The sequence below is a fragment of the Urocampus carinirostris genome, chromosome 15, assembly GCF_059441175.1.
Source record: "Urocampus carinirostris isolate Australia breed hairy pipefish chromosome 15, RoL_Ucar_1.0, whole genome shotgun sequence".
In the NCBI taxonomy this organism is placed as follows: Eukaryota; Metazoa; Chordata; class Actinopteri; order Syngnathiformes; family Syngnathidae; genus Urocampus; species Urocampus carinirostris.
The window spans coordinates 8,384,120-8,398,404 of NC_142363.1; the positions used below are offsets into that span (position 1 = coordinate 8,384,120).

The 14,285-nt window shown below is 37.2% G+C and overlaps 1 protein-coding gene across 3 annotated transcripts in view; it reads left to right on the forward strand.

Annotated features, from left to right (window-relative positions):
• The window catches only part of ccdc88c (coiled-coil and HOOK domain protein 88C), a 76,384-nt gene that overhangs the window by 16,794 nt on the left and 45,305 nt on the right, over positions 1–14,285 (forward strand). For all 3 annotated transcript variants that reach the window (XR_015852838.1, XM_088354078.1, XM_088354079.1), the window contains exons 4-10: positions 4,615–4,684; positions 7,558–7,616; positions 8,137–8,220; positions 10,749–10,892; positions 12,489–12,700; positions 12,770–12,851; positions 12,954–13,112. Coding sequence is in view for 2 of the 3 variants with exons in the window: in XM_088354078.1 (XP_088210204.1) it covers positions 4,615–4,684; positions 7,558–7,616; positions 8,137–8,220; positions 10,749–10,892; positions 12,489–12,700; positions 12,770–12,851; positions 12,954–13,112 (810 nt within the window). In the remaining variant the exon portion in view is untranslated. The remainder of the gene's footprint in view (positions 1–4,614; positions 4,685–7,557; positions 7,617–8,136; positions 8,221–10,748; positions 10,893–12,488; positions 12,701–12,769; positions 12,852–12,953; positions 13,113–14,285) is intronic.

Sequence of the window (14,285 nt, forward strand, 5' to 3'; positions counted from 1 at the left end):
GCTTATTTGTGGGGTTTTTTGTTTTGTTTTTAGCAATCACATGCAATATGAGTGTGGCATTGGCATCTTAGCTGGAAAACAGCTGGGAAAATACCATTAGGCTTTACCTGGTCCCAGGTCCAAGTGGATCACCATCTGAAAAACTTACAACATTAGTATTTTATACATTTTCTAAGGGTATGTCCAGGCGTGACTGGTTATATATACACAGACACTTCTTTGCTTTTCAAAAGTCTCATGGCCCTGTCACTAGTATCAACCCTTGAATGTATAAGAGGGATACAAAAATAACTCTATTGGTTGGTATTCTTCAAAAACTTAAAAAAAGCACTTGTCAAATTGTCACATTCCAGGCATTCTTCATGAAAACATGTTTATGACATGATGCCCCAAGTATTTTAATTTTTTTCCCCACTAGTTACTGACTCCACTCATGGAGGAATGCATGTAGTGGTAGGTCAAATAACAAAACTAGCACAGAAAATGAACCTTTCTTTCGAAATCAAAAATCACATCAAAATTGTAATAATGGTCCGAAAAAAATCACAATTGTTTTTTTTTTTAAAAAATGGTGCAGCCCTACAGTTTATCTTATTACACAATTAGTTGTAGTTTGCCACGTGGACCACAAAGTACTAACTTTTAGGTTATAGCATTGTACAACGCAAAACATTTGTGCTTTGTTATTTTGAGGTCACAAAATAACAACTTAAAACAGTCTTTCCTTTTTTTAAAATAAGTCTGTGTAAATTAAAACCAAGGTTTTGGGTGCTTTGAGGAGAGTGATGAACAACAAGAGTATGAGTATGGATGTTAAGAGGGGACTGTATGAGAGTGTGATTGTGCCGACTGTGTTGTATGGTGCAGAGACTTGGAGCCTGAATGCAGATTTAAGAAGGAAGTTGAATGTTTTTGAGATGAAGTGTTTGAGGACTATGTTAGGAGTGACAATATTGGATAGACTGAGAAATGAAATTGTGAGAGACAGAACTGGAGTAGTCGTGGAACTGAGCAAGCGTGTTGATAAGAGAGTACTCGGTTGGTTTGGACACATGGAGAGGATGGATGAGGAGCGAATGTTGAAGAGGATCTACAGAGCAGAAGTCAATGGAAGGAGACCAAGAGGAAGGCCGCGATGGACGTGGATGGATGGTGTTATGAGTGCTCTGGAGGAAAGAGGTCTAAATATAACGGAAACTAGAGCTCTTGTTGGTGATAGAAAGGAGCGGAGAGGTGTTGTGAAAGGATAGTGGGATTGTGGACGCGTTCTTAAGGATGGGCTGGGCACCCGTATGATGTGGCAGGGGTAAACCAGTGAAAGCTGTCGGGCCCTGCTGTTGAACAAAAGTGTGTGTTGTGTCACCCTGACCCGAGTGACATGGCCGCTTTCTGGTGTCCCGTTTCATCTGGAGGGACGAAAGCATGACCAACTTGGGTGCCGAGGTGCCTAACTTGTTTGGGTGTTTGGGCAATTGGGTTGGCCATGGTCCAAACATTTTTGTGTGCGTTTTTTTTGTGCTATTTTTTTCCCTTTTATTTTATTTGTTATTGTATGTGTTGTCTTGCTGTCGGTCACCCCTCTTGAGGGATATGACCAAGGTAGATAGATAGATGGATTATTACCAAGCATTTCTATTAAAATCAGATATTTTAAAGCTGAAATATTAGACGGTTTTACAAGTCCTTAATCAAAGAAAAGTCTCAAAGGACTGCATAAGCCACGATTAAACCATCCGTTGATCTGTAATCGACAACTTTGAGTTTGCTTTTTATATTCTTCAACAAATAGACAGGTTCATTATTCCTAAACAGTCCTCTCGCATGTTTTATGAAGTATAGTGAAAATGAGAACCCAAGCGGCTTTGCTAACATCAGGTCCTCTTTAGATGTCGCAACCATATTGATCTTGGATTATTTATATATAAACCCAGTGTTATTGGTGAATGGATTAGGGGTGCGTTTGTGTGTGTCAGTAAAGATGTATGCGTTTGTAAATGGGTCATAGTTACGTCACATATTGACCTTGTTTCATTTTTAAGCGTGAGATGTTAGCTGTGATTTTTGCTGTAGGGCATCATCAATGCAACTGCCCATTGAAATACCTCTCTATAACTTCAATATTAATATCACAATTTGCTTTTGGTGTGAAACTGGAAATTCCAAATGCATCAGAATTACAAATAAATAGTTGGTCATTGAGTAATCTAGTATGTATTTGGGTTGCATCTAAACATGCTCAATTACATACAGATTAGATTTTATACCCATTAAATTTGATGACTATTTTACCTTATTTACAATCTTGCAGTTTTTTTAAGCTTGTGATCTCTAATGTCTGATTGATTTAATGATCAATTTTGAGTATATTTTTTTAAATTCTGGCTCAGGTGTTAAGACCAACCGGTGATCAGTTCACATGTTTTATTCACACCAAAGACGATCAAGTTACACCCTAACCAGTGAAATTGTACCTGAAAGTATTGTGCTACCACCAAGTCTTTGTCGCATTTTGTCTCAGTTGAAACTGTGGTGTAAATTGATGCCATCATTTTCTTAAGTTCATAGTACTAATACTATACAAACATTTTTACTTTTTATATATATATATATATATATATATAGATACTTTGTTCATCCCCGAAGGGAAATTCACATTTCCAGCAGCATCCCTGAGCTGAGAACAATCGAGAACAATCGTTAATAACACGGGAGCTGCTGGAGTGGCTGCCATTCGTGACGGCGCCGGAAGAAAAGATTCAATTTGAATCATGTACAAACAAACAAACAATTGAATCATGTACAAACAAACAAAATATTCATGTTTCAATAAGTGGAGTGTTAATAAAATGGGGGGAAAATAATTTCTGATACTGATATAACCAGGTAAAACTAATTTTAAGTTAAAGATGTTCGCGGGCCAAAATAGGTTGAAGAGCCCTGCCATGCATCAATATCTAGTGTTCAAATAATACATATTTTCCCTTTAAAGCAGTGGTCCCAAAACTACAGATTGCCTCCCACTTTTGTCCGGCCCCTTGAGCAATACCAGAGAAAATTTTGTCTCACATTTTTTTCTTATACTGTATATATATAACATCCTGTGCAAAATGTTCTGAGAAGAATAAGTAGTTATTCTGTTTTTAATCATTGAACACCTGCTGGTAAGATTGCATAGAATCTCAGTTCGTTATTTTGTCTCTTATGAGCTGTTTACTAACTGACAACATTAGCTAATCATGTATTGAGTGTCAACTAAACTTTAAAGTTATAAGGTTTAAGATTAATTCTAATTTTAATATAACAACTTATTGCTCATGCAAAAAATGCTATTTATTAATTGTGATTTACTGGCTTAAATGCCACAATTAACTAGTTAGTTCAAATTGTTTGATAATCACTACCAGCTTAGAGTAATTCAAATTCAACTAAAAAATTCCTAGCAACACTTTTATAACTTAGCAAATTTTCTAAATATCTTTTAAAAACAATACAATTAAATTATTTTGATTGATACTGTAAAGTGTCATTCTGAATTATTTTAAAAGGCTGTGAAAATCCAGATTGCTGATGCATTTTTCAATCAATCGGAATGTATTAGCATACCACTTTCAGTCAATGAATTGCCACTCAAAGTGCTTTACATAAAAATTCCGTGAATAAAATAAAATTCCCTCCTTTTTCCCCGCCCAACAACTCAATAACACCAAATTCACAGATACACAAAATAAATGATGACGAAAATTAAATTTGTAAAATAAATACAATTATGGCAAGGCACAGACCATGTGAGGTAAGGGATCTGAAAGGGGCTCATCCACACTTATAGGGATGACAGCAGATGGCCTCAGGAAAGGTTTTTTTCAGCCATCGGACCACACCCTACCAGTGTCCCTTACGCAATGCAGAATCTATCTTAATGAAAAAAAAAACCCACCCCTGAAAAAAATTAATTCATATGAAAATAGTTCAATCAGTAATAAATCAATCCATTATCACCCAGGGCTGCACTTAAAGGGACAATGTGTATTATCCAGTGCCTTCTTATAGGAACAAAAGTAATTAATTTAAAAATATAGCAAAAATATGAACTAGCATATAGATGGGCATCTTCTTTGAATACTCATAGGTGAAAAAAAGCGCTTTATGGTCACTTTGATTCTCCGTAATTTTCATTCTTACATGTGATTTTTAGCACCTGTTTCGGTTGCACGACAGATTACATCATCAGGTTGTCAAAAATACATGCTGGCCCTTGAACTGTCTGTCTTATGAAGGCTGGGGCCTCAAACTATTAACCTGAAAGTTGCAATTCGGCCCCAGGCTGCAAGTTTGAGGCAATATGATATGATAAAAATTTGTAAATGATACAATGATATAATTCAGGGTAATTATAAGGTCTCATATTGTGCGCTGGCAAAACAGCTTTGTTACCTATCTCTGTTTTAAACAGCATTGTACATGTGTGCTTGCTTGTTATTTGTTTGTCCTTGTATTTACTTTAAGAAAATAAATTCTATTTTGGGAAATAAACTGAATCACAGAACCTTCAGCATTCTTTTCTGATGCCAAATAATTTCAAAGACATTTCATTTGCTGTACCTATATCCTTTCCAGGATACCCTCCAGCAGTTAATAGTGATGCCTCTTCCAAACATTCTCGCCATTGCCAAGGATCCTTTATCAGGTAACTCATGCATGCTCGCACATGCACATACTCATCATTATTTTCCTGTAGTACGTTCATTTTATGATATTCTGTTCAATTGAAACTGATTTTTAGGTTTCTGATTGGTTTCCTTCACACCCTCTAATTTGGTGGATCCCAAATATAGGGACGCATACCCCTGGGGCCACGTGACATTTTTAATGGTTTAAAAAATTAGCATTTATAATGCATCAGTTACAATTTAATTACTAACTTGTCATGATTTCAGAACATCCATCTATCCATCCATCCATTATCTGAACTCCTTATCCTCAGTAGGGTCGCGGGGGTGCCGGAGCCTATCTTTGGCTATCTTCGGGCAGTGGGCAGGGGACAACCTGAACTGGTTGCCAGCCAATCTCAGGGCACACAGGGACAGACCACTCATTCGCTCATTCACTCCCAGGGACAATTTGTACCGGCCAATTAACCAAACTTGCATGTTTTTGGAATGTGGGAGGAAACCGGAGTGCCCGAAGAAAACCCACGCAAGCACAGGGAGAACATGCAAACTCCACACAGGGGGTTTGATCTCACAACCTCAGAACTGTGCCGCACACGCGCTAACCACTGCGCTGCTGTGCTGCCCTATTTCAGATCATAAAATGTTAGATTTAGTAAACTATTCAGTTAAAAAGATTAGTCAACATTTTATTCCCCAAATATTTATTTTGACCCTTAAAGAGCAATTGTTGTAATGATATACATCAGGTGTACACTGCCCTGAAAGGAGTTCAGTTGTTGGAAAATCTTGTTCATTTTTGGAATTTCTTTACCATTAAAAGAGTTGATAACATCGTAAAATAGGTTATTTTATCCCAAGAAACACTCCAAAATATATCAAAATAATTGGGCACATTTTAAATTACAGTATACTTTAATTGTATTTTATTTAGTTATTTTTTTATATTGTTCATTGTAAAATATGAAAACGGTAATATTTAAAATGAAATTATCTCCTATAACAAATGCTTGATTGAGAGACTTTCTTATTTTACCAAAATAATTGTTAAGATAAATTGTGTGCTAAGAAAAATAAGAATAGTATTTGCCTGCTGAACAAAAGCGGATAGTTATTTTTCTCCCTTTTCTTTTTTTACGCAATTTTTACTCACTTTTGTTGCTTTACTTATTGTTTATGTTGAAATGAAACATGTTTTTGACAAACGAGTATTTAAAAAAACATGCCTATATGATACGTAATGGATTTATGCTCATTATTAAAATCAATATTGTTTTGTTTTTAATAAATGATTTTTTTTTTACCACAAGAAGGAGCTAAATAATACTCAGTGTTCTTTTAAGCTCATCGCGATTGGATATTGTAACTAATAATGGCTTTGATAATAGCCTGCTGGACCAGCATCTTTTGATTTTAACCTACAGTCACAGTGGTGTTTTTTCAATGAAGATTTTAGGAATATAAAACTTAATAAGTATTTGTAATCTCTGTAGATATTGAATATTTTTAAAGATCACACTCTTTAAACAAATCCACCAACAGTTCATGCATTCTTTAGGCGTTAAGCTGCAATTTGGTGCTTGCATTTTGGGATCTTGACAAATTACATTCTAAGATGTTAATTCAACATTTATATTTTATTAATAACAAATAACTGTATTTCCCGAACCATAATGCGCACTTAAAAACCCCAATTTGACCAGATATTTGAAAATCCATTTTATAATCTGGTGCACCTTATTTACTGCGGGAATACGATTGGGAATGTATAAGGTATGCGTTACCATATAAGGTTTTATGGTACTTAATATGAGCAATGATTAATCAAATCGAAAAACATCACTGACCCAATATTCAAAACATTTTATGTATAGAATTGAATTGGATTATTGGCGGTGAAAGTGCAGACATGTTGCCACTCGACCGCCAGTGGCACATATCACATTCGATAAGGCATTAGACTTTTTCTCATTATCACACTATTTTTACTTACGGTGCCACAACACTGATTTGCAAGTGCATTCTGATGGGTTAAACCGTCTTTTCGCTTCCTCTGTGCGTCAGTAACTTCTTGGTTTAATATGTATGCGTACGCAAATAACTTGAATGGTATTTTGTTAAATGGCTTTCTGTTTCTCAATTTTCTAACATTCATTGGTGAAGATTTGCGTAATGCATTCTAATCTGTAAATGGTCTCTCCTTTCATCAGATTTGTATATTGCACTCTGATGGATTAACCATTCCCTCAAGTTCTTTTAAGTATGCATTCAAATGAAACTGAGGGGTTATTGGCGCACAGTTGAAGAAGTGGAGAGACAGTTTAACCTATTAAAATGCACTATGCAAATCATTGTTGTGGCACAGTGAGTTAAATAGTGTGATGATGAGATGCCTTTTTGTATCTCATCTGGCTGACTGGTTGTCTGATGGTGATGTTACAGCGCTCTCATTGCAACTACTCAGTTTCGTTTTCCATTGCATACAACGTATTGCAAATTGAGTTAGCGGCGCACATTACTGCAAAAAGACCCAGGCAGCCATCGTCACTCACATCCAGGGGGTCATTGCAGAATTCGTTATTTACTTTCTTGGACTTTACATAATCATGTACCCAAACACACTGAAGCTCTGACTGCAGTCTAAATGTCATGCTCCTTATAGTCTGTTATGCCTTCTGTAATAAAGATAATATGACAAAAGAGTTTGGTTTTGGGGTGCTCTTTATAATATGGTGCGTCTTATAGTGCGGAAGTTATGATACTTTTAGTATATCAATGAAAGGACAGAAGCTGTTTGATTGAAAGCCTTGTCAGAAAAGTGTTATTTCGACTAAATTAGCTTCTACCTTGTGGTCAACATGTTAAACTTTATTTTGTCCCCTCCCCTCAGCAAAGAGCATGGAAGAGTTGAAAAGGATTTTACTATTGATTCTTGGCTGTGCTGTCCAGGTAACACTTACACATGCATACTCGTACACTCTTTCACTCACACAAATGCCCAGACAACCATTGTCTCTCAGGGAGAATATTTGTTTCTGTTTAGTTTTTCATGTCCGAGCAGGGCAGCTATTTGACACTGCCCAGAAACTGCATTGTCTGTCTGAACCGACATGTTTTGTTTTGTCTTGAACTCTTCTCTTTTTTGTTGTTAAAGTTTCTCCCACTTCCTATGATTTGTGTCCAATATTTTCTTTCCACCTGGTCTAGTCTGGCTGGCTTCAGGAAAAAGGAGGGCTTAAAGGAGGCGGTAGACAGGAAGACAGGAAAGGCTTTCTCAGTCATGTAGAAATGCTGTTGATATGATGAATAGCTCATTTTCAACTGAAGCAACAGCTACATAAAAAGCCAAGTATTTTACATGTACAATACAGGTCCATGTAGTTTCCATTTTCTGCTGATAGCAGACAATAAAACAATGTGCAATTAAACATGTTTATCTGAAATGAAAAGTGTTTTTGTTTATCATTAGTGTGAGCGTAAAGAGGAGATGATTGAAAGGATCAAACTGCTGGACATAGAGACACAGGCAGCCATCGTCTCTCACATCCAGGAGGTCAGTGAAGGAATTTGTTATTTACATACAGTATTCTGTCCTTTGCTTTATGTATGAATTAAGGCTAACTTAGGTTGGCTTGTCACCGATCGTACGGTAACCATGCTTAACACACTAAACAGATCATATGCAAATCAAAAAGTGTTTTAACCAGGGTGCCCCAAGGGCTTAAAAACTGGAAAACGTTTTAAATTTGATAACCGCTAATAAAGGCATAGAAAAGGTCTTAAAATGTACCTACAAGTCTTAATTTAACTCCCAAATGTCTTATTTTTCCCTGTCTTATCCGTGTGATTGAGTTTATAACTGAATAATAAGTAATTAACAAAAGTATGGAACCTTGTGTCGTAAGATTATTCTTTATTTTCTCTAACTTTATGACTGATAAATGCAATATGTCGGTCAGAAAATCCAGATTCCTGCGTTTTTGAAAATGCAGCATTTTGTTGGAACTTTACGTACAGTCAGTCTCCAACCCGCTGTTGTCGTCTGAGTAACTTTTGGATGGGAAAGTGTAGGTTTAATACGTTGTGGATGAATGATGTAAAGTATGACTGGATTCTGGCTGCATAAGGGAATAAGACGGAGGGGTCGCCCAGCTCACTCCCGAATTAAGACTGCAACAACTAATCTATAAAATCAATTAAAATTGATGATTAAAAGTATTGGCAACTCATTAGATTGTCGAAAAACGGTTGATACGATCATTGTTTTCGGGATATCGAAAAATATCCGGACATGGCTGTAAGTTGGATTTTGTATTGTGTGCACCTTTTTTTGAGTACAGACGGTACTGTAGTACTTTTTTCCGCCGCTACCGGCGTGTGGTGGCGCTGTGAGAGGTCACCCAGCATCCATCCCAAAGAAGATATCTGGCCTCTACTTCCTAGTTTGTGTGCAAACATGCTACGTGTACTGTATCTCTAGCACGCTAAGAATTTTGACGTTTTTATTGTTTAACATATTGTGCATCCATTCAATATGGTTGGTGTAAAGTGTAAAGAAAAGGCGAGCCGTTTCTTTTGAAATGAAAAAGCAATAAAAAAGATTGAAGCGGCTGAGAAAAAGGTTGGATCGCTATTTTTCGCCCACTTTCTACCACGGAGGAAAAAGTAGCCTTCCACAAGTAAGTTAAACTTGACTTTATTTATCTTTATAGAGCATATTATTTCATTAAATGTTTATTTTTTTAGTACAAAACAATACAGGTTACTTATACAAGCCTTAAACATACAGTGGAACCTCGGTTCTCGACCATAATCCGTTCCAGAACCCTGTTCGAAAAACGATTTGTTCGATCACAGAAAATCGTTTTTCCCATTAAGAGTAATGTAAAATCGTTTTAATTCCGTTCCAACACCCTGAATGTTTACCATGAGCGTAAACATGAAGCTAATCCAGGCTAAGCGTACGTTCGCGTTAGCGTAATCTGTCGTACGTCGTACGTCAGATTACGCTAACGCGAACGTACGGTTAACATCCATCCATCCATCCATTAGCTGTACCGCTTGTCCTCATTAGGGTCGCGGGGGTGCTGGAGCCCATCCCAGCTATCTCCGGGCAGTGGGCGGGGGACACCCTGGACTGGTTGCTAGCCAATCGCAGGGCAGATTACGCTAACATGAACGTGTAAAAATAAAAAAATCAGGTCGTTTACACGTCATTTAGCACCCGGGTCTCCACAAAAAGTGGTGAGCGGTTAAAGGATAAAGAAAAGATTTATGAATAGAATTTCTTACCTTTGTGGTGGTCTGCAGAAGCCATGCTCTATTCCCTAGAAAGAAGGGAAACTCGCACAATTTCTTTATTTTGCTATTATTTCTTTATTAAATGCAATAGGTGTACGCACTACTCTTCTTTTTTCACCTGTAACAACTTTGCTGCTTGCACCGACCTTCTTCGGAGGCATAATTAGGGGCTAAAACACTCCGTTCACCGATATTAAAAGCGAAAAGAAGTGCGCGCGCACGTCATAACAGTTCTTCACAAGGGGTGGGGGTAATCTACACGATCTACACCCGTACGCCGCTCAGCATCGCACCCTAGCGTACCGGCGTCCGAACTCCGATTTTTTGAACGAAAAGCGAAGCAAGAATTTCTCGAAATTTTTGGTCGAGAACCGATTTGTTCGAACTGAGAGGCGTTCGAAAACCAAGGTTCCACTGTACTTATATAAACCTTAAACATACATTCCATACAAAATATAGCACTAAGGCAACTTACGAACATATTCAACTGACGAACGATCGTCCGGAACCTTGCTCGTTCTCGTGTTTTTTTGTTGCACTACACAATACAGCGACATCTAGTGGTCAAACAATACAGACTGTCCCTTTAGGAAATTATGCCCACCCCAACCCACATACCGCATACTTAGCTGTGTTTTTTGACTTCTATAATATACTGTAAACATGAAGATACATTTTTAAACCTATTTCATACTTCTCAATCAATGCACCAAGTAATATTCAAACGTTTGAAGTAAGTAAAATATCTGCCGTGTTGCAGTGATCTGTCTGTGTTTGCAGGTCACCCACAACCAGCAGAATGTTCTTGACCTTTCGTGGCTGGAGGAAGGAGGAGAGATTCCACAAGAAGAGCTTGAGCCGTTGTCACGCAGCATGGCTACATCTCTACAGCAACTCATAGCGGAGAGGGATACGGCCAGCGAGGTAACAATCATATAAAAATGAACAAAACTTGGAGCAGGGGTCTGGAACGTATGGCTTGCGAGCCAGGTGGTGCTCTTTTCATGAGTACGTCTGGCTCTTTTTTAATTCATTTAGGCTGTGTTGCACCATGTTTCTACCACTAGCGGGAAAAGCACGGTTGCACTTTTCTGCCTTTAAGACTGGTAAGAAGAAATCTCATTAGGATTTTTTCCGTGTCGCTTCGCCAACAAGAAGCATCAAAATACCCATGCGAGTGTGTCATCTGCCTTCTAACATTTTCGTATATATTTTTTTTCAAGTGTTTAATTTAAGCAAGATATGAAAAAGTGACAATGATAAAACCATGCTGATAAGGACTTTAGGACAACTGTTGAAGTTTTCAAAGATTCGCAACTATTAAACTATATAATGAACATTCGATTCCTAGGGTTAGAACTGTGACCATGTCGCACAGCTGAAGGTAAATTCATACCGATCCTTCTCATTTGGAGTATTTAAGGTGTTAAAGTACTTGTTACAGAGAAAAGTAAGTTCCTTTTTAACACGTTAGTCCCAACACTGGTTAAGTTAAAGGTTGATGGCAATACTGTCAAAACTAACACAGGACTGAATGAACACAGACAAAAAAAATCCTATGTTAGCAAAGCAGTTTCCAATATATTGAATGCTGTATAAGGGTACTAGTCGTGCTGGGTAATGGATCATGGCCATTCAGCTGTCATCATTCCGAAGCTGAGCCAAGTAGGACGTGGGGGCGTGGGTTGCACAGCCATTAAGTGTTGTTTATTTTATGTTAAAATGTTGTTTCCCTGCCTTTGTTGGGCAGGTTGAGAAAAGTGTGATTAACTCGGAGGACCAAAGTTGTAGTACAAAGTAGCGAAAGATCACTTTATACAAAAAAAAAAAAAACAACAACCCTTAACTTTACGGTTAACCATTAAAAAAACTCTGAGTTTAGCCTCTGGTGGTTTGTGGTTGGCAAATACATTACTGTTCAAAAATTTGAGGTCACCCAGACAATTTAGTGTTTTCCATAAAAAAAAGTCCATTATCCTTATAACGCAATGAGCAAACATAATGTAGTATTAGAACACTGGAATGCTGGTTGGTGGAAATGGGCTCTTCCCCTTGAGATTCGATCTGCTACCTCAGTGGAAATCTTTAAATCTAAGCTTTAAACACTTGTATTGTATAGCATATGAATAACCTATATTTTATGTTGACAATATCTGTGTATTAATTGCCCTCATGTAGGTTTTAGATCATGGGATGGTGTCATAATAGTCTGTGGTCTGCAATAATCTGTGGTCTGTGCAGCCCTTTAAGACTCTTTGTGTTTATGGGCTATACAAATAAATATGACTTGACTTGACCATGTAGATATTGGATTAAAAAACAAACTTAAATAGTCATTTGCCATCTTAACAATGTATGGGGTGTGTTTCTGATTAGTCTGATATCTTCATTGAAAGAAACCCAGTGCTTTTCCTGAAAAAATAAGAAAATTTCTTGGCGACTCCAGACTTGTGAACAGTATTTTATATAGCAACAAAAATGTTTGTGTTTTCAAATGAAATCTTATTTAAACACTTTTAGGTAATTGTGGATCTTACCCAGGAGAGGGATTACTTGTCCAGCCAGCATCCCCAAGAAAGACTCATGGGTAGCCAGGTTTCTTCTGGTGGTGTGGTAGGTAATAACATAGGATCAACCTTGCCCGTGGCCAACCTTACAAAAGAAGAGAAGCAGCACTTATCTGTAGAGCTTGCTGACACCAAGTCCAAGCTTCGCAGATATAGGCAAGAGCTGTGAGTAAACTGAGGTTTTAACTCATTTTATTAAGTAAAAACAGAATAAATATTACATTCCATGTGCAGGGAAGAGAAGACTGAGCAGTTGATGGATTCCAAACATGAGGTGGAGCATCTAGATCAGGAGCTGCAGAGACTTAAACAGGAGGTCAGCTTTCCTTTCATGCATTGTATGGAAACTGTCATGAAGCACTTTAGGTGTTCAATTCTTTTTTTTAATAATATGTCATTTCATTTGTGTTTGGCTCAGAACCAGATCCTGTTTTGTGAGGCCCGCTCTGCGAGAGTGTATCGGGATGAGGTCGACTCCTTGAGGGAGAAGGCGGCCCGGGTTGACCGATTAGATACCGAGTTGTCCCGGTGTAAAGAGAAGCTCAATGATGTCCACTTCTACAAGACCAGAGTTGAGGTAAAACAGCAAATAAAAACCTTAACTTTTACTCAGATATTTGGAGTAATTTTTATTGTTGAGATTTTATTACACGTTCATTTTATATTTCCATTATAACTTTTGGTCCATTTTGCACGTACTGTATACAATATTTATTGTATAAAACTTGTCATAGCTTTGGATTAAACAGAATATGCAATAAATTATAAAAATCTGACCCTTTTTTACCCCAGGCTTAATATTATGTTCAACCAAGTACCTCTAAATCAGGGCTTAGAGAGTATCATAAACATTTTTTTTCAAACTGTTATTATTTATTTGAAAACAAACAAAAAGGAAAATTAAAAAACAAAAGCAGATAATATCGCTCATTTTAGAGATTCATTTATTATTTATCTTTATGTTAAAATTCTAGTAAAATAAAATGCTCATTTAGCTATTTTTGTGAAACAAGGAAACATGATGTTTAAAATGAGTGTTTTATATTTGTAAAGTTTTTTGTCTTGTGAATAGAAGGAAATAACTTGAGTATTTGATTGGCAATTGCAGTTACCTCAGATTTCCAAAAGAGGACACCAAATTTTCACTTTATGAAAATAACAATCAGTCTCTTGATTTTGAAGGAGCTACATTTATTTGGCGGTTCATTGATTTGACGATGAATCAGTAATTTGGTCAAACACACTCACGCACACATTGATAAACACAACGAAATGTATTCAAACTAAAGTGAACAATCCAACATTTCAACAAGATGGAAATTGCAATTTGATGTATTGTTGGAAGTAAAATCCAAAACTTTTTATGGTGTGTTTGAAGCATCTGACCCCTGCACCAGTCTACAGTTATGTTTTTTTTGTACTTGCGTACAAGTACCTTATCTGTACGAGAGAGAAGCTTGCTTCGGTTGTTCAAAGTCAGCTGGGAGGCTTTGTGGTGCTTCGGTCGAGAGAGGGGTGTGTAGGGGTTAAACCTTGTCTGTGAGCGTGGGTGTTTGTGATTTCGGGTCCCGGGAAAGAGGGAATGCGGCCCGAGGTCTGCTTTTAAAAGCTATTGTAACTTAAGCGACCACCATAAGTGTGTCTTTCAGGGGGTCTGTATTTTTGCGTCAAAGTAACATTACCAAAAAAAAAAAAACTTCTTTAAATGAGCAAAAGTATGCCATTGATTCAGTTCAAAGTGTGTATGGGT